This window comes from Oratosquilla oratoria, chromosome 31 (genome assembly GCF_046742065.1).
Source record: "Oratosquilla oratoria isolate Oo_2021 chromosome 31, ASM4674206v1, whole genome shotgun sequence".
In the NCBI taxonomy this organism is placed as follows: domain Eukaryota; kingdom Metazoa; phylum Arthropoda; class Malacostraca; order Stomatopoda; family Squillidae; genus Oratosquilla; species Oratosquilla oratoria.
The window spans coordinates 17,786,451-17,808,000 of record NC_134807.1 but is presented as its reverse complement, the minus strand read 5'-3'; the positions used below and the strand labels follow the sequence as shown (position 1 = coordinate 17,808,000).

At 43.7% G+C, this 21,550-nt stretch overlaps 1 protein-coding gene across 1 annotated transcript in view; it reads left to right on the top strand.

Annotated features, from left to right (window-relative positions):
* Window positions 1-21,550, top strand: part of LOC143041462 (uncharacterized) — a 248,468-nt gene that overhangs the window by 212,024 nt on the left and 14,894 nt on the right. The window contains exons 2-3 of the mRNA XM_076213359.1: window positions 19,356-19,568; window positions 20,832-20,970. Coding sequence (XP_076069474.1) covers window positions 19,356-19,568; window positions 20,832-20,970 — 352 coding nt within the window. The remainder of the gene's footprint in view (window positions 1-19,355; window positions 19,569-20,831; window positions 20,971-21,550) is intronic.

Below are 21,550 nucleotides of genomic sequence, written 5' to 3'. Positions count from 1 at the left end.
GCTCGTCCGCCAGCTGAACAAAACCGTCTGGAGCCAAGCAAGGCTGAGAACCCCTGATCTAGAGTAAACTGGAAGAATTGGCGTCTGGCGATGGCACTGCAGTTAATAACAGCTTAGTGGTAGCCTGATAAACAAGGAACGGGTGCTATGTAGGGGAGAAGCTCCTCACCCACCCTCCTCCTCCTCCTTCTTCTTCTTCTTCTTCTTCCTCTTCCTCTTCTTCTTCTTCTTCTTCTTCTTCCTCTTCTTCTTCTTCCTCTTAATCTTCTTCTTCTTCTTCTTCTACTTCTTCTTCTTCGTCTTCTTCTTCTTTCATATTTTTTCTCTTCTTCTTCTTCTTCTTCTTCTTCTTCTTCTTCTTCTTCTTCTTCTTCTTCTTCTTCTTCTTCTTCTTCTTCTTCTTCTTCTTCTCGTTCTTCTTCTTCTTCTTCTTCTTCTTCTTCTTCTTCTTCTTCTTCTTCTTCTTCTTCTTCTTCTTCCTCTTCCTCTTCTTCTTCTTCTTCTTCTTCTTCCTCTTCTTCTTCTTCCTCTTAATCTTCTTGATGTTAAACTTTGTATATTCGCATCTGGATTTGATTCACTTGACGTCTGCTGAAGATGCTGAATTATCAAGGCCCTTTCTACAGTGTTGTACTTCACTTATTTGTTTATTTGTTCATATGTTTATTTGTTAATTTCTGCTTGTTAAGGTGCGTCAAGGGAACGGAAATGTGGACGAGGAATGTCAAATGGATGACCTGGAGGATGTTTGGGAAATGAGCAGTACCTGGGTTCACATATGGCAACAATAATGCGGAAGCTATCTCGTGTGTGTGTGTGTGTGTGTGTATGCGTGTGCACATGCATATGTGTGTATAATTTAAATTTTGATCGAACCAATAGCGAAGGATTTGTCACAATTATGTTTCCCCAGTCAACAAACCGCGAAAAAGAATGTGCGACAAGACACACGCCTGACCAGTCAAATCACACAGATAATTTTCGACGGTCGGAATCGATCCCAGGAACCCAGGGTCTTGGGAGTTCCTCAGGGTGTCTAGGAGTCCCTCGGAGTCCCTTGGGGTTCCCACGAGGGTCTCCAGACCGGGAACTGGTGGCAGGTGATGGATGGTGAACGATTACATTCGGCGTCGAAGTCGCTTCCTTGAGGGTGGGATATCGTCGGGGGTTGTGCGCGCAAGCAGGTTATGGCTCGCTCGTTGTCCGCGGCCTCTAGGTGGGGGACAAGATGGTGTTAGGACGGCATAGCGTCGGGTGTTGTGGCAAGGACGCTAGCGGTGGCAGGGCTGGTGAAAGGAGGTGGGAATACGGGTGCGATTGATTGCCACATGCACGAGTAGTCCCCTTTCCACCCCATTTTATTTATTAATTTAATCAGTTGTTTTTTTCGTAAATTTGGGTTTAAGAATTAAATGAACAAGAGCTGGTTTACGAACAGAGTGGTTAACAAATGGAATAGACTTTAGTAACCAAGTAGTTAGTGGGTTGTTTTAAGAGATGAAATAGCTTTATGGATAGGGATGACAGGGACATGGAACTGCCTAGTGTAGGCCTTATGCTCTCTTGCAATCTTCTCGTTTCTTATGTTCTTACATCTGCTGATTCAATTGGCGTCATGTTTGGCAATCAGAACGGATGTCAATGTGTCGTGATGTCTGGTGCATGGTGATGCTGTATGTGGTGTATACACATCTAGGCCATTGTTTCTCGCAAAGCGTGGTGGCTAGATATTGGAGGGTGACATCCTCCACGCTGCCCTTCCTCCTACTCACAGACGGGTGCCATCGCATGCGTTCATTTTATTTTATTATATTTATTTATTTACTTATTTATTTATTTATTTATTTGCGATGGAACTCCGAAGAAGATTAGATCTCGGCAGAAGAAAAAGTCTCGATACGGTTGGAGGCTCGAATCTGTGTTGGACATTGGAAGGTGTGCTTGTGTGTGATAATTTTTTTTTCGAATGTTGAGTTCTCTCAGCTGAACTTTTTTATCGGTTTTTTTTTTCAATTTTTGGAAGAAAAGCTCCGAGATACATTCAGTACATAATAGGTCCAGGAGTGTTGTCAGATTATTTGGTATATTTTGGAAAAGTATTTACATCCGGAATATTGTAGGTTTTTTTTCAAGTCTCCCAACAGGGAAAACCCAATAAAATTGGTTGCCCTTGGTCTGAACAAAAAATATACCAAGTACGTCACTGTGTCGAAAGTATTAACAGAGGGAAGTATTGACTCTAGTGCAGGGACGCAAGTAACGACGACCCTCAGGGATGGAGGGGTGGGGGGGGGGAGAGGAGTAGCACAGTCGACCTTGGCGACACAGTCGACCGGCGCCGACAAGACGCTGCCTTCCCCCGCGTTACCTTGGCATCCAGCTGGCACACAGCGGCCGGAGCCGGCGTGGACTGACGCAGGTGAAAGGATGACGGGAAGCGAAGTGAGAAAAAGGGGAACGAAGAGGAGGCTGAGAGAGAGAGAGAAGGGATGCAGTGACCCAGAGATGACGTAAAACCTGGGACAAGGAAGTTGGTGGTGAAAGGTTTGAGTACTGAGATCAAGAGTCATCTGAGTGGGGAAGGTTAATCCTTTGTATACAAGGATACCCTATCCAGACTCAGTTTTGTTTGGCGCCAGAAACGTTATTTATCTGGGAGATAACATGTACTTGACTCATAGAGATGCAGAGGTTTGGATAGGTCCATGAGGATGTGGGACAGGATGGATAAGGAAATTCGAATAGTGCATGAGGGAGAATGATGATGATTGGATATGGGATACACAAGACGGGCGATGATAATATATGGGGCGCAAACTAATTGGTTGCATTGGCAGAGTATACCGACAGAGAAGACCTTTTGGTCCAGAACGAGGTGGTGTCGAGCGAAGATTCTTCGGGAGGGATGGGGTCAAAAGTAGACCTGTTGTCGTAAATTCGGTCCACAGAAAGGCGAAGAAAATTCCAGCAACGACTGCGTATGCATAACAAACCCAAAACAAAAGGGGCACAGGTAGTGGGAATACAAAACATTCCAGGGAATCTTGACACGGGGTGAGACGCCACCTCACCAGATTTCCAAAAATGAAATACAAAAATGCATCCGTACTTAATCATATGCGAAAACCATTGTACTCTGATTATCGTAAGCGACGAGGAAATGTGTCGCGATTACTCCCGTGAACAAGAGAGGGTCGAACCACAAACAAAGGAGTTGGGGGGAAGGTTCCAACCCCACTCAACTTCCTGACACTCCCCGTCCTGCATTCTGTCCGTCTGCAGACCACGAAGACTTCTAAATTAGACCCTCCACCCCCCAGACACGCTCGCGCCATTCTTGTGTAAGAAGAAACCGATTAGTTATGATAACGAAAATTCGAGTCCGGTTTCATGCATTTGTAATGGTCAAGATGACATAGTAGGACATTTTCCGGTCTTGAGACTGGAAAGAAAGGTACGCGAAATGTATAGTTGGAAGCATATTTATTTATTTATTTTAACTTGAATACAAGCTAAAGCTGTGCAGGATTTATCCTCACAAATTCAATCATCATTAGTACAGAGATGGAACAATAGAAAAAAAGAAACAAAACGTATGTTGTACCCGTGTGCACCTCCCCAACCCCATGATTTATTATTAATGAAATGAATCTGAGGTCGCCACTGCGCATTCTCATGCCTTTGGAAATGAGAACCATGTAGATTGATTCCACTCAACGCCACGGTAGTGTAAACGGGTCCGCCCGGCCCACAATAGCATCTGTAATATGCAACACAACACTGCAAATGTTTAGGCTGTGCACGTGATTGGTTATACAACAGATTGCCTACGTTTTGATTGGTTTCGGAGTGGAATGATTGGAAAGACCTTTCGTGGAGCAGAAAGTGATCGAGTGGGCTAGTGATTGGTACACTTGCGATGAGACGGGTTGAGTTGGCCTTCTTGGAAATGGGGAGGCGGGGAGGAGGTCCGGTGGGTAGTCCGCTTGACCCACGTCATGAAATTCGTCGGGTAAAGTGTTTGCATGACAGCTGCACCTGTTATAGAAATGGTCGTGGTTCTGCCGTCTTAGAGGGGGTTTACACGGTGTAACTTCGTCGAACGCGGGTCGACAGACACGTGTTTAAAGTGATGTGTGAACGGGGCATTTGGTTGTCGAACACGTTGGTTAAACCCCCAAATACCCCGTTCACACCGCGTAAACCCCTTCCTAGTAGACACTGAATAGCAGCTAGAGAGGTTGCCACAGAGATATTTCGACCTCGTAGCTAACACCGGGGCTTGTTAGCTGAAATAAATCGTGTAGCCTTAGCCAGAGTCAAATATACATGAAACCCCTCTGATCGAAAGGGTCCACGTCTGTGGATGTGCAAGTGGACACGTTTTGTCGACCTAAAATCGACTCAACGAGGCGTTTGCTAAGTTAACAAGGTAATCCCATGGTTTACTAGCGAGGGACCACTCTATATGTGTTGATGAGGTCAAAGAAGAGCCGCCACACGCTTCAGTGTCGGCCTTTGATTGGCCGCAATTTCTCCAGATGAATAATGAAGTGTTAGAGATCACTTCAATTTTGCCTTTGCTGTCAGCGGCCGAGTGATGCGTCAATTGCGAGGGCTGTACCGCTTTTACATTCCATTGCCACGGTTTTACAGATATAATTCTTACAAGAGACAGACTATTTCATCCAACTTAGAGGATTGCAAAATTTTAACGGAATTAATAAAAATAGTTTTGATGACTCAAACCTGTGAGTTATTTATGACTGAAAAGAATTTTTTGTTTGTTGATAAACCATGTAATATAGGACTCCTTGGCCTTATAGACTACATCCTAATACTGGAGAAAGAAAACGGGACAGATGTTGGTTTCCTTCCAGCAACGGGAAAGAGAACAACGCAAGGACATGTAATCATGATGCCAATGACTTTTTCACGGATCGACTTTTCCCCGTGTGCCGTCGACGACACGACGTCGTGCTTTCAAATAATGGAACCTGCTCATTTACACTCGGCCATGACGTGTGAAATCACCCATACATGGTTATTTAAGAACACGATGTCGTGTTGTGGGTGGCATACGGCGAAAAGTCGATACGTGGGAAAGGGATCTTAGGGTATCCTTTCATGGGAATGAATCTTAATAACAGGAAGAACATAAGAGATAAGGGTTCTCGTCGTTTTCACCATCGACTTTGTCATTGTCACCATCCTCAGGAGTCATGCGGTTTACACCATAGAACGAGCCCCCCCCCCCAGTCCAGCCTTACCCACCTGCAAACATCCCCTTCTCCCATCGCATTCGAACCCCTTTTTTCAAGGCTACATTTCAAGGTTAAAGGTCCAGTGGAGTGTTGGGAGAAGAGAAGACGATATGTATGCGACAAGTGAATAACGAACAATACTGACCTTTATTTTGATCCTACCCTTAACACCCTAACTCCATTCCTGGTCCAAATATTGTCCCCAAATCTTACCCTCCCCCCACTCAGCGCCCGTGATCGGACCTCTGCGGTTTCTCAAAGAAAAATATGATGAATATGAAGATTGCGAGGAATAGAAAACGGATATTAAAGGGAAATGGGAAGGAAGAGGTACGGTGAATATGAGGACGAGAAGGTTGGAGAAGGAAAGGGAGGGAAGGAGGGAGGACGATTGAGGGAACAGGATGGACAGAGGGCACTGAAAGACATTCCAAGAAGGAGGAAGAAATGTGGAGTAGGGTGGTCGTGTGAGGAGGAAAAGCAGCGAGAATGTGAAGGAGGAGTAGGGAGGGTACTTAGAGGAGGAGGAGGGAGGGAGCTGAGGGGGAGGGTAGTGACCAAGGCTGAAGTGTTACTCAGAGCGTGACGCTAAGGCCACGGAGTTTATCAGTCACCCTCTTGTCTCCCAACCTTTCACCCCGACACCTTCGCTTATTTCTTAGTCACCTGATGCACCAGCCAAAGCCGACCCGACCGCAACACCGTCCACCCGGTCTAGCGACCTACTGTGGTCGCTGAGTTATACATACATACATACATGCATATATAAATACATGTACACGTGCATATATGCACACATACATGAAGCGGACACATACATATACACACGAACATGCATATAAGTAGATATATACAGGCATGTTTACATACATATACTGTATAGTACGTATATACACATAAATACAGTGAAGATGGGGTTGAAATAGTCTTTCTGAACGTTAGAAAATGACATGAGAAAACATGAGGTAGAGAACACTTTACCTAGATAGACAATCTTTACTCCATTCCCAATTGGGATAAAACCTCTTCTCAGTAGTCTCATAAAATCTGCAAAAGGCGAGACGGTGCCCCGAAGTGATTAAAGATTGCCATAAAGGAAGCTGAGGAGGAAGTAGGGACCACAGAATCTAAACCAACCAATTATTCCAAGGTAACAACCTGTGTAATGATAAAAACTATGATTTTGGAAACCTTGAGGGTTTAAGGAAAGGGCTCAATTGCGCAAGGTTGTCGGTGAAAAGAAGAGAAAATTTGGTATTGTAGAAGAAACTATTCAGAAAGGTAAAGGCATTAAACAGACTCAAGTTTAATTCCTCGGGCAAATAGATTTCATAACAAGGACATGTGAATATCCTATAACACTCAGCCATGTAAACACACACATACACGCGCACGCGCATAATTATTCACGCACATGGAGGCACGTTAACGATTCCAAACCTATCCTGGGGTACGCTCAGTCTCCAAGTGGACTCTCTCCCTCTTCCTCTCTCTCTCTTTTTTTCTATCCCGGTATATATATATATATATATATATATATATATATATATATATATATATATCAGTTTCTGCATGTATGCCTCCTCGAGTTTCTCGATGTTGATGATTTAGAATTAAAGTAAATTGTGGTTGATGAATTGATTAATGTAAATCTGTTCACTGAGACCCAGTCAGTGTTGTACACACACACGTGTATATATATATATATATATATATATATATATATATATATATAATATAATATAATATTTTAAGGCATACTAAGTTTTCACAGCCTTCATCAAGGGCTGCGCAGACCCCTTGAAGACATACACGCGCGTGTCGGTACAGCAGCCCTGCTCTCGTCACGTTTTGTCTAACCTCGTAAATAGTGCTGATGCACGGTGGTCGTCGTCGTCGTCTCGCTCATCTACTTTACCGCAGTGTAATATCTCGTCCCGCGATCTGTTACTCAGTTAATCCTTCCCGACTGGTCCTTTCCCGAAGTCTGGGGAAAGGACCTGGTAGGTAAGAATCCTCCATCTGTGGATAAAGGAGCTTTAAATTGAATAAATGAATCTACGGCTGCCAAGATGAATTGTTTCTCCCCGTATATAATGATAGTGATAATGATGGCGGCTTTAAATGTTGGTTGAAGTAAATATTACCATTGTAGTGGTCGTTGTTGATGATGTAAGTAGTAATAGTATATCTGATATAAAACCAATAGAAGAAATTTGTTGTAATAGGCCAAATCTTTAGTGGAAAGAATATGTCAATTGCATCAACTAACCAGTGTGAGCAGATGAAGCAAGCCAACTGGGGTAATCGTTGTGTAATATGCATAAAATTCTAGTTGTGTTGGGCTACACATGAGCTTTAGAGCTCTCACGTCGGAGGGTGTCGATCATGAGTCCAGCACGTGATCCAAGACCATGGTGAATCACACATGTACACACCATGTATGTATTCTATGTATGTGAACCGTGCGTGTATAAATATATATATATATATATATATATATATATATATATACACACACACTTAAACGCAGCGTAGTCGTTACCACGACTGGGAAGTCAATGATACCTATAAAAAAAAATCTCAGTCTTTAATTCTTTCAGCTGTGTGTGCGGTCGTGCATGAATGAATACTGTGATGCAAGCCATTCTGGTTTGGTTGAGTTGAGGCCCTGTGGGAGTAGGAGGGAGGGAGGGAGGAGGGGCACAAAAGGCCTTCTCGTTGGGTCTTGGAAACCGTTGAGCGGTCCATAGATGTGAGGGTGGAAGGGATGGGGAGGCGAGCTAAAGGGTGGTCGCATTGGGAATGGTCACCCTATCTCTACCTCAATGATGTGTGCATCGTAGCAACACACGTGACATTATGCTGGGCTTGACCACAGTTTATAATGACTCTTGTATTGAACATAAGTTCTGAGAATACCCAGACTCTTACTGTAGAATTTAACGTCCAACTCGAGCAACCTTGAATAAACTAAATGTTATACAGCGTTTACGAGGTATATTCTATTGTGTTGCCGGCAAGTGGGTGTTTGTACTTTGATAAGGAGCAGGTGTGTGTATGTGTGTGTGCTTCATTCCAAATCAACGTTACCATTGTGTTTCTGTGTGATGACTGACGTATTCCGACCGAGCGTCGTTGTCGACATGACGTCACCCACAGGGTAGGTAAGGCTTAAGAGCACAATGGCGCCAAACCGCGTAGGACTACTGAGCTATGTAAACACGGGGACACCATCGTTTACCATGTGCCTGGAGAACCTGTCATATATTTTTTCATAGCCAACATTAGACCATTTTAGCAGGTTGATAAATTGCCGTCCTACTGAAGGATTTTACGAAAAGAATAACACTCCAAATAAGATGTTACACTTAAGACTATAAATTGCGCGCCAAATTTCATCTCTCCAGACTCGCTTCTGTAAGCTTTATCACTTGGTGTATCAGCCGGAATATAATCACTGTGGTGTTGGGGTTATTTACAATTTCACAACATTATTACATCAACATTTTGACGAGATATTTTTGTCTTCGTTTTTCAACATAATTGGAATGTATGTAGGAATATAACAGCTCCATATTAAGCTGTTAGAGGTGTCTTTGACGTCGGCGACCATGGAACTCCATCTTTTCCGATCTTGAGCAAATCTTGTCAAGTCTTGAACTTTCATTCCCCCTCCAATGTCCTGCAGTAATCTACCCATATATGTCTGTCGCTGTCTACCACGAGACCTCTTCCCTTCAATTATTCCTAGTAGGCAGACTTTTTCCAGTAGTACCGTTTTGACAATGTGAGACATAGAACATTTTCTAGTGATATTTTTTTTTCTTTCTAATACATCCAGTATTGGAGCCTCATATAATTACGAAAAACTTTCCAGGTGATTGTCGACTCGTCATTCGCGCAAAACCAGCTTGATATGCTCTAGGTGACCGTGGCGAGATAATCTCTTAATCTACATGGCCTTGGCAGTCGTTAAGATACTCAAGTCTCAACCAACGTCAAAATGCACTCGGATTAGTGTGTGTGTGTGTATGTATGTATGTATGTATACATACACAGTACAGAGGATATAGCTTTGCCACGTGATCTTATCGAGGGGAGGGGGCGTTGTGACGTCATGCTTACAACAGTTGGTTGCCTAGCATCGAATACTATGTCAAATCCATCGACCTCTTGTTGCCTTCAGTTTATTTTTATCTTAGTGGGCTTAGTTGATAAGTGTATATATATATATATATATATATATATATATATATATATATATATATATATATATATATATACACACACACACACACACAAAAATATCCTCGCTTTTCATTCAGATAGTTTACTATGTCGTCATCCCATCGGCCCTGAGCAGCTTCCACGAAACGGAACAACTAAATGAATTCATGATTGATTAGTTTCAGATACGCCACTGCGACATTGATTTACACGGTTATATAACACCGGATGCCCCCCCCATGCTTATACAACGCTAGCAGCAATGGAGACGCGAGAGGACTGAAATGAATCTTGCCAGCACGTGTACTGAAATATCCCGCCGATGTATTACCAGAAGTAATGTCCGTCGTAGTTGGTAGAAATGTACACAATAGTTATTGGTATACTTGGGGGCAAGATGCCTAAATATTTTCTGATTTAAAAACTCCGTTTGTATTTTTGACATTCCATTGTTCTTTATCGTTATTGTGTTTCCACTTGTGGGAGTATTGTATATCCGTACAGGTGTGTGTTAGCATACACTAATACATATACTGTAAAATGAGCTCTTTGGCAAGCTGCTGCAGTCAGAGCCCAGCTCTTTCATAATTGCTCTTTTCAACGCATTAGAAGGAGCATTTTGCTTAGAGTTTGACTGTCCTCTTGCATCTGCTTCTCAAAAACCACCAAAAACCACGTTTTGAGAATTAGGTTCCGGCTGACAGAAAGTCCATACTCTTAATAATTTGCCCCTTTCAGCCCTGCAAAGCACTGCTTTTTTGACAGTGCTGCAGTAACAACAATGCTATATGCTCATAATCGTGATTTCATTAAAGCAATATTGACACAATTGTAACGTTATCGATGGTCTCAGATGGGCTTTAATAGCATGATTTTTCTTCAGTCAAAAATTAAAGGTCATTAGTGACACCCCCACGGACCAGCGTGTCGCATTCTCTAATGACTAGAGATTGACCTCCAATTAGAGAGGAAAGCTGATCAATTTCTACTTCTACTGTCACCACTTGCTACAATTTCCTTCAGCGCTACTTACTATGGTAAGGGGACAAGGATACCGCCACAGTATCCCCGTGCGTGTTGTTAAAAGCGAACGAGGAAGAACAAATGGAATAAAGACAACCTCTTTTTTGCATAGTCAGGAAAAAGAAAATATTATTTGATTCAACCACTCGAATACAAGCAAGTTCTAGGGGAAAAATGTCGAATGCAAGTGTTATATGTGTATTTATATCTATTACCTCATGGAGACAGGTGTTGGACAGCTGTTTAGGTGGAGGTAGGTGTGGTGTAGCAAGACAGACTAGGGGACATAACAGCATATGACGTTGGGAAGGCATGGAGAGTCGGCGTTGGTACCATCATGTTGCAAATGGTGCGAAAGTGGGCGAAATGTGAGGAACAGTTTTGTATAGACCTTGTGGTTAAACCCAAGGTCAAAACACCCTTGGTTTAACACCACGAGCGAGGCACTGAGGTGATGTCAACCGCTATCAAGGTAGGCGAGGCGAAGATTACTGACGAAGGTGAGGTCAGTGGAAGGTCGGTCGGTAGCATGCATTGTTGTCAAGTTGAAAGGTCAATAATGTCTACGTCGAATCGCGTAGCGCCGAGAGGTCGGGCAGGTTCCTGCAGCAGCCATGGGAGAGGATCGAAGAGGCCTTTGCCTACCGATGGACTAGAAATTGTTGATGCTGTATGCCCCCCCCCCCACCCGTCATACCTACGCGTCTCAAATGAGTTCGTTTGAGTATAAACGACTTCGGTTACAATATTTTATTTTTCGAAACTCCAAATATCAAATCACCTTTGCGTCATATAGTGAGAAGTTGAATCACGTAAAAAGAGAAGTTCAACCTATACGAATATTAGACGCATTGTTCAGTTGTCCTTAGGGAAGTCTATAATACTTTAAGCGAAGTCGTCCTCCATTTTTTTTTTCAAATTCACATTTGACGATAATCTTGAATGTACAAACAAGGGCTTAACGTGGAGAATGGTTAAGTTCAAAGTGATTTCATCACATTCTGAGGTGATAATGAGTGTGGTGAGGCGTGGGTGAAAAGTACACATATTTTCTATTTGAAATGGGTTTTCAGAAATAACATACAAGAGTTCTTGTGACATTGAGCATAGCAACAGTGGTGGCCGCGGCTAGCCCTGATATTTTGCTAGTGTTACCTTTCGTACCTGACCGATAGGAAGACGGACGGAGAATATTGAAATAGTCCGGAAATAAAAGAAAAATTAGCGACCATAATTCCTGTGTCAGCGGTGCCCCACAAAGATGCCTGGAGGTGGTCAGAATAATAATAATAATAACAATAATAATAATAATCTACTTCCTGATAGGCATGGAACTGCCTAGTGTAGACTTTATGGTCTCTTGCAATCGCTTCCGTTCTTGTTCTATGGTAGGGAAACGAGACGACAAACGAAGGCGTTGGGTGACGCTCGAGACATTGACAGGTTGGCCAACCGTCGACTCTCACAGTAAAACGTGACCTCCTGGACCTCAGCCCTTGGCCGAAGTCAGGTGCATTCGCGACTCGAAGAGATTTCGTTTGAATAGAAACAACTCAAGATAAAATCTTTTATTTTTCGAATCTCCAGATGTCACACATTGAGAAGCTAAATGACGAACTAAGAAAAGTTAAACTTATAATACGAATATTAGACACATTGAATTGTAGACTTGGGGAAGTCTTCCTGATTTTCAAATTCACAACATTTAACGAGTATCTTGGATGTGACGCTGTCTTTCTACATAAGCTTAAGCAGACGCACACGCTAATAACAGAATTAACAGTTCTTAATTCGTGTTCAATATGAACAAGGTTTCGACATACATTTGGTAAGAACATGAACATACTCGTTATGCGTGTTCAGTATGCACGAGGCTTTGAACAGGATGTGTCGGTGAAATGAAAGTCTGGGGCACGCAAGAGCGAGTGCAGGAGGGAGGGAGAGGGGGTGCACCGGATACATACACGAGTAAGTGCAGGTCATTCGCATGTAAGTATGAGTGCAGGTCGTCTACACGGATGAAGAAGTGTAGGTCAATTATACGTACCAACAAGTGTAGGTCGTTCGCACGTATGAGGAAGTGCAGGTCATTCGCACGTACAAAGAAGTGCAGGTCATTCGCACGTACAAAGAAGTGCAGGTCATTCGCACGTACAAAGAAGTGCAGGTCATTCGCACGTACAAAGAAGTGCAGGTCATTCGCACGTACAAAGAAGTGCAGGTCATTCGCACGTACAAAGAAGTGCAGGTCATTCGCACGCACAAGGAAATGGTAGTAAAGAGAATTAAATGAAGCGTACATTCTGCAGGTCATGCGAAGGTCAGGTGCCGGTCGTATGCAGGTCAGGTACAGGCGTGGGTAAGCGTCAAGATGGACTACTCATGCAAGACCACTGAGTTGATTGTATTGTAATGCGTTGTGATTGTGGATCCTCAGGTAGTAATAGTGATTGTAGTTGTAGGTTTGACATCGATGGTGGAGCTGGATGAGGAGTATAGGCAAAGGATATATATTATGAGGAAATATCTGCCTTGGACAAAGAAATCTTCAAATCTGGTGATCCTGAGGAGGGTGGAAAACCGCCTGAATGAAATGGTTTCGTGGTCATTTGAACAAATGAATGCCACAAGTAAGATGAAAGTAGGATGTGGAAACGGAACGTATTGCGAGTGTGGAAGGCGTAGTTGTTCCTTATTTTCACAATAAAAGTGTAATTTCTTTTGCGAACGTCATCAGTTCTACGTATATCTCCCCTACCTTAGTTCTCGCGATTAAATTATCTATTCCAGCTGCTGTCTGTCTATTTTATTCAATTTATGGACATTCCCTTTCAAAGTAAAAGGGACAAGTGATGTCTAGATGGATGTTGTAAACAATTTAGAGTATTTGTGCAGTGAGTGATTGTATCTTAAAGGTTAACATTTTCTTTGATTGCAATGTACCAAACCCATCCGTACTGACTGGTACATTTCCTGTTGTCGCCAAGCTATTTTATTAATTTCTGTGGTGCCACATAAAAAGCAAGGGGACTTAAGTGCATATTATTGTGTTGTGACCATATGCATGGCCTTGTAATGTTCAGAATTGTACTAAGATTCTTTTCTTGTATGTACTATGGATTGTCTACGATCTAAAAGAATATTTCAAGTGGCATGGATATTTCACTCCAGGCAGATATTACAGTAGAGATTGAAGTCTAAATATAGCTGTTACCTTTTTCATCTGTATATTGTTCAGAACATTTCGTTTGATTCTCTGTACACTAGCTGAAAGGGTCTCCAATATAAAAATAAATGTTATATATCAGTTTTCTGGCACATTTTTTTCGGCTTCCTTTTGTCATGCCATTTTAGGGTGGATGCTTATGCAGATTTGAGATTGACAAGGTAACACTTTAAATGGTGCATTAATTCTTTTATAACTCCAACGTTTTTTCCTATACCTCGCCCTAATGTTATCGGTAAATTGTTTCCTTAACAGAAATAATGAAATGCATTATACTCCACCTTATCTTAAAAAAAAAAAAAAAAAAAAAAAAAAAAATGAACGTCCGTTATATTTTACGAACGACTTTGCGTCACTAGTCGTCGTCGTCGATCAGTGTAATTCATATTCCAACCTTTACTGCAACCCGATACAATCCGCCATGTTTGATATTTCATCCTATCAAATGAATTGTTGCAGAGCTGCTACGATTGCGAAATGCGACATCCCTGCTGCGATTGCAAAACACAATTTAACAATTGTTAAATATTAAATAACGTGAGGTTGGTGAGTTGCAGCAGAAGGCGTGATGGAGATGGGGAAAGCTGGGTAACTTTTTTCATAAGAGCATGAAAACGAAGGAGGTTGCAAGAGACCATAAGGCCTACACTAGTCAGTTCCGTGTCCGTTACCACCTATCGTACATGCAGAATGACGTTACATATTTTCATATCCATTGTATAGAAATACTTTGCAGTTAAAAGGTAGACACAATTGTATAAGATCATAAGAATGAAAGAGACTCCAAGAAACCATCAGACCTACACTATAAGCAGTTCCATGTCCATTACGACCCCTATACATGAAGTTATCTAACCTATTCTTAAAACAACCAATACTTTCAGCGCTCACTACATGGTTACTAAGTCGATTCCATAGACTTCCGTAAACATAAAATCGCCAATCTAAAAAAAAAAAAAAAAAAGAAAAGTGAAGTGCGTCGCTGTGATGTTGTCTCTGGAGGGACAGTGTGTTGTGTAACACCGTGTTGTTCTTTGTCTCATGTTTTCCTGGTCAGAGAAGACATCTCTTGCTAGATCGCCTCGCCTACGTGAGGACGACGGACCTGTGTGTAACTCAAGTATACGAATGGTAGTGGCGTGTCGTAAACTCGGTCTCTCTCTCTCCTTAAACTAGTTCATTTTTCGCTTGTTAGGTTAGGTTAGGATTTCTGCTCCTGTGATCTCTATTCCCCTCAACGTTTTTCCTGTGTTCGATCTGAGGGTGGGATTTAAAGTTGGATTTTTTTTTATAGTTTTTTTTTTTCAATATAAGATTCATTCATTTATCTAAATGACAGTCCCCGAACATAACCCCCTCCCCCCAAAAACAACAACAACAACTATGGTACCATCTTGAAAGGCTTCAATGCAGTAATTCTTCTCTTTTATTTTAGCCTATCTAAATCCCTACACTAATGGAGTATTATTTATGTGGATAAATCTTGGACACAATCTCCACATATGCTCAGCTTCCAAAAACCATTTACTTCCCTTATCGTGTCATTATGATAAACTATGTTATGCGCAGCGTAGGTCTGCGCTGGTCCAAAGGGAAAGCAAAAAAGGTCACAGCAGATGACCTCGCCTGCTCCACATTCGGCCCGACGCCTACAACTGAGCGTGTAACAAGGCATTCATGATTGTGGTGGCTGCGTCGATGGGATGGTGGGGGGAGGGGGCAGAACTAGCGATGGCTGGGAGCACTGAGGCTGGTGATGGTAGCTGGGGATGAAGTGTTGGTGTTCTCTTTGGGTTAGCCCAGTGGTTCTCTCTCTCTCTCTCTCTCTTTGCCATCCCCCACCTAATCATCATTAAAATCCTGATGCCCCCATGCGGTGATATACAATTCTTATCATTTGAAAAATAAACTCCTTCAGTTGAAAAAGCATAAACACTTGGTTTAAAACCAATTCAAAAGAACAAGGCATAAATGTAAAAAAAATTACCCAGACTTCCTCAGTTGCCCTCAATTGCCCCCCTTTAGAATCACATTGCCCCAATGAAAACCAGAATTGCCCCACATTGAGAAGCACTGTTAGCCCCTTCCGCACTGAAAGCCACTTCTTCTTCTTACTCTAGAGTACCCTCAGCGTCTTCTGGTAGTATCTGTATTGTGTTTATAGTTGAGCGAATTTTCGGGGACAAATGAAGAAGGTCCATGTGCCCCGCGTCCGCTCCAACGAGGGTCCGGAAGGCCTCGAGTGTTTGAGACACGTGGGTGGCTGTCGGGGCCGCTGTCGTGCACCGAGGATATCCCTGCACCATTTTCTTAGTCTGTTCCCTCTTTTCTGCTACCCTCATCGGATCTCTCCTTTCGGGGCGATATTGTCCTACAGGACAAAAGTACTAATTGTTGGGGACAAAATACTAATCACTATACTAATTCTTGTATACTTTCCCACCCACCCGTGATCGACTTTTTCATGAAGATCTTCGTCCTTTTCTCTACGATGCGGACCTCAGGTGTTGTTGACGTTTGTGGGTGGGGACATCGGTTGCTATGGCGACCCTTCGTCCCTGGGGATGAGATACGACATGAGGAAGTCGCGACGATATGGTGTGGGCGTTGTAATGAGTGGCAGTCCTAATGGGGGAAGAAAAATGTGAGTAATGGGAGAAGCGATCTAGTGGGTATGCTCATTCCACTAGAATGGCGAGAAGATGAGGTGTGGGAAGGGGGGAAATGGAGGCTGTTGGACGAAGGAGGAAGAGGAGGAGGAGGCAGAAGTATCAGGAGTGTGAGAATGGGGGGAGTGAGCAATAGCGGGATAGCTTTTGTTGGAGATACGGATAAGGAGAACAGAAGAACCGGAGAGCTGAAGAGGAGAAGGAAGTAGAAGAATGGACGATGGGAGAACAGAAGAACCGGAGAGCTGAAGAGGAGAAGGAAGTAGAAGAATGGACGATGAGAACGGGAAGGTTAAGAAGGGGGAAGTGTGTAGCTTTTAAGATGTTTTCGTGGGTTGGTGGATTAGGTCAAGATGAGGTGACATAAGCTGAGGTCGGGTGATGCGGAGCGAAGTGAGGTTGTCTTAGGTCAGGTGGGTCAGGTCAAGGGGATGAAGGAGAGGTAGAGGAGTGACCGGAGGTTGTGGGGGAGGTGATGGAGGTTAGGAATTGGAGGAGACAAGAGGACTAGTGGAAGAATAGAAATGTGGTGAGGGAATAGGACAGGAAAGAAAAGGCTTGGAAACAAGAAGAAGGGGGGAAATTAGGGAGTGAGAGAAGGTGCTAGGTCCAGTAGTGTAAAGAGGAGGGTCAGAAACAAAGGAGGCATTGGAAAGAAAATGGGAAGAGGATAAGGGTCAGTTGGGAGGTAGAGACAAAAGAGGAGGATTTTGTATTTTTTTTTTTTTTACTTTTTTGTCCATTCATTATTTGATTGATTAATTTTGGTATTCTTGTTCATTATACAAAACGAAGACGGCTCACAACAGATGTTGCCTCACCTTAATTATTTTAGATAACGACGATGTGAGAACCAACGCCGCCATATTTGTTTACCTATGTCGCCACAACCGGACTCGAACCAAGTTCACAGTCCAGTCCTGCCCCAAAGGTTCGGAAATATTGAAACAAGAGCGAGATTGTGTGCGAAGACATCTTTGCCGGGACGAATGTCAACAATGTGATTTAGAAATATCTTCAGACGTGACACATGTAAATATTACGGTCTCGTGCGCGCGCACACACGCATACACGTACAAGGGAGGGGGGGGGGAGAGTCGAGAACAAAACAAAATATGTAAAGTTTGCCCTCTTACCGAAATGGTCAAGGTAACCTCAGTTCAACCGAATGAAATTACCTTGCGTTAACCAGAGAAACAACAGCAATCCATAAATTGCGTCGTTCTAGTGAAAAGGTTCACGTGGTACGCTTCTCATTTGTTATCGTAATTTTTTTTCTAATTTGTTGACAAAAAGTTTGGAAGTTAGACTCACGTAGCTGTAAGTTACTTTATGGCAAAATTAATTTGATTTATAGTCATCCCTTTGAAAACCCAACCTGTAATTTTTCTTCCAATAAAGCCGGAAAGTATGCTCGGCATAAACATTACAAATCTGGTTTGGAGAACCGGTCTTTTTTTCTTGTGCTTTGTTCTTGTTATTGACTGTTTAGGATCGTGATCGACAAAACCCCACCAGCATAAAGAAACAAGGATGGCTTCACGGTAGTTTTGGCTTTATTTTCACGACTGTTACGGCTTATTTGCAAGTATCAGAATGTGTCATATGGTTATCATAATAATTATATTTAAATTGCAAAACACAGCATTATAATTTACACGATAATTTGTTTTATATATGTTTGTAGTCTGCATTGTGGGCGAAGGATGTAGTTAATTCTGGCTGCCGCCCTGTGATTTTATTCATCAAAAGATATCCCCCTCCCACACACACTGTCAAAGGATTGATATTTATATTTAAAATAATATTAGGAAACCCCCCCCCCACACACACACACACACATAGCGCAGTGGTAGCGATCGCGGCCGCCACTACGACGGTCCAGGTTCGAATCCCACCCAAAGCTGAAATTATTTCAGTATCGCTGCGCTGCGTGTCGTTACTCCAACTCTCGTGGGCGGGAGTGTGTGTGTGCGTGTGAGGTCACACAACATTACCCATAGATCGGTCATGTATGAGCTCGGAGCTCTCTTCCGGGAGGGAAATAGCTGTCGATCACGAGTCGAACAGGTGATCCAAGACCATGGTGAATCACACACATACCTCCCCTCCTCGGTCCCCTAAATTATTGTGACGACCCGATCGATCACCTTGTACAAGTATCTGCTGCTGTTCCAAGCCCTAGCAAGGAACCCTTTGGTGCCCCGTTGTTCTTCTCAGCTCCCTCCACGTCCTCCTTCTTTTCCTGCTCCTCCTCCTCCTCTTGTTCTGCTGTTGTTACTACTACTGCTTCCCCGTTGTTGTTCTTCGCTTCCCCCTCCTCCTCCTCCTCCTCCTCTTCCCCCTCCTCCTCCTCCTTCTCCAATTCCTCCTCCTTTCCCAGTTGCTCCTCCCTTCCCTCCTATTCCTCCTCCGCGTCTTCTGCTGTTGCTACTACTACTGCTACTTCTACTGTTTTTATGTAAGATACAAACGACCTCCATCTTTCTGGAACTGTGTGGTGAAAGCAGGCAGGATCTGTCTTCCGCAGACACAGTTCATTGGCTACTACCAGTGTTACTACTACGTCTACCACGATAACTACGACGTCTGCTACTGTTACTACGACGGTTATTACTATTACTTCGGCATCTAATACTATTACTACGTCGTCTAATACTATTACTACGGCGTCTACTGCTATTACTACGGCGCCTACTACAATTACTATGGCGTCTACTACTATTAATACGGCATCTACTACAATTACATATGATGTCTGCTACTATTACAACGACGTCTACTATTACTACGGCGTCTACTACTATTACTACGGCCTCTACTACTATTACTACGGCCTCTACTACTATTATTACGGCGCCTAGTACTACTATTACTGTAAATGCTGTCACTGCTGCTACGAAATGACTAATTTCTTTTTCTCTTTTCTTCTTCCGTGCACAGGGGCAAGTTCGCCTGGGTCCGAAGAGCCTGGCACCGGGCGACGGGTCAAGTCTTCGCGGCCAAGTACATCAAGCGCCGTCGAGGGAACGTGTCCCTGGAGTGTGAGGCTCGCCACGAGGCCGCCGTCCTCCTGCTGGGGAGGCGAGACTCCAATATCGTCACTATTCACGAGGTGTACGAGACGCGAGCCGAGTATATCATCCTCCTTGAGTAGTAAGTATCCAGTTACAGAGTAGTTCTTCGACATTTTGTTAGAAGGTCTCAGGATCGAAACGAGGTTCTTTGAAGAACGAGTCCTTGGGTAGTAAGAAGTCTCCAGATACAGTTCTTCGACACTGGTAGAAAGTTTTAGGACTGAAACGAGGTTCCACGCAGTTGCAAAAATGCATCTAAGTAAGGGAAATAAATAAATAAAATATTATAGGGAAGTTCTTCACGTTGTTGTTAATAAGTACCAAGACTAAATGCTAGAAAGTGTCGAGGAACTTGTATACACCTTTGTACGAGAACTGGTCACAACTCGTACCGTACCTTCTCAATTATTGCATTTATTTGGGCTATGTAAAGTGAAGGGCTCAGGAGATTGGGCGTACAGTGGGTTGAAAAAGTATCGGTGCACATTAGTCACCCTGTGTGCAATATTTTTATTATCCATTGTAAGAAGTCTAAGTAAATTTCAAGTTCTGCACCACTCTCTTGACTGTGTTACTTTATATTTTCTTATTTCTCGAAAAACCGCAAGCTTACTTATGTTATTTAGATTGATTTTAACTTAAATTAAATCGTGGTCAACGAGGAATCTGGTAAGGAAGGTAAGAAAAAAAAAAAGAGAGGAGAACGAGTTAAAGAAAAGAAGTAAGGAGACACTCGTTCCCGAAGGCTCTCGGGAGAGCCAATCCCTCTGCAATACACGTTTGCTATTCGGGCGCACGATCCGGGCCGAGCACAGGGCACCTTCCATTAGGTATTCTCACTGCGCTCGTTGCGGTCTTGTGTTGGCGTCATGAGTCATCCTTCTGTGGCGCCTTGCTCTGCCCCCCCACCCCCTCCCCCCTCCCCCAGTCTCGGCGCCAATGGAAGACGATTCGACGACGCAGCCTGACGGCGGCTACCTCCGTCGATGTCGTCTTCCATCGACGAGTAGGTCCTCCCGGACTAGACCTCTCCGGAAAGACCCAAGAGGCTTTTCCTTGCCCGGATCTCGCCCTGGCCCAAGGCGAATAGACAGGCGCCCTTCGTGCCTCCCCCTCCCCCCCCTCGCCAACTCCTTAGTGGAGTGAGGGGTGGAGAGGAGGTGGCGCCTGTTGCTACCCTTGAGACAATACTTACTTCTTTTAGCCTCTCCACTCCCCCACGCGCTACTTACCGATCATTTAAATAAGGACTCCCCCAAGAGTTTCTCCCTCCTTCCTCTTGCAATCCTCAACTGCGCCTCAGCGTCCCTGACCCATCTGCCCTCTTTTCCCCCCTCAACAGCGCGCCCGGAGGTGACCTGCAGAGGCTTCTAGACGAGGCCATGTCTCTGGAGGAGGTTGTGGTGCGCGGGATCCTGCGCTCCATCCTACGCGGCCTGCGTTTCATGCACCAGCACGCCATCGCACACCTCGACATTAAGGTGAGTAGCGAGGCACCCGCACGTCGCCCAGAGTGACGCCACAGGGTGGGGAGGGAGTGGGTGGGGGGGGAGGAAGGAAGATGGGGGGGGGAAGGGAAGGGAAAGCTCCTTTGAGATCCTACTCTCTCACGTACGGATTTTAAGATTGGTGTCACAGAATCCATGGTGGAGGAATTACAGCCCTTCGCATGACTTCTTGGTCATAGAAAATATATTGCCTATTTGGCTCTCTGTCTTCGCAAAGTGGTTCTTCATCCTAGGAACATAAGAATGGAAGAGACTGCAAGAGACCGCAAGGCCTACAATAGGCAGTTCCATGTCCTTTACCACCTATCCTACACATAAAGTTAATCAATAGTCTCTTAAAACAACCATCCGTTGTTTCAGCGCTCACTACACGGTTACTAAGTCTATTCCATTCGTTAACCACTCTCTTGTTAAACCAGTTCTTAAACCTATTCTAGGGATTTGCCCTGAATCCTCTTTACTAGCTTGCGCACTTCCTTAACCTTCCTACTTCACAAAGAACCTCCCCCCACCTCTTCCTTATATCCCATCCTTTTCAAGCACATCATTTTAC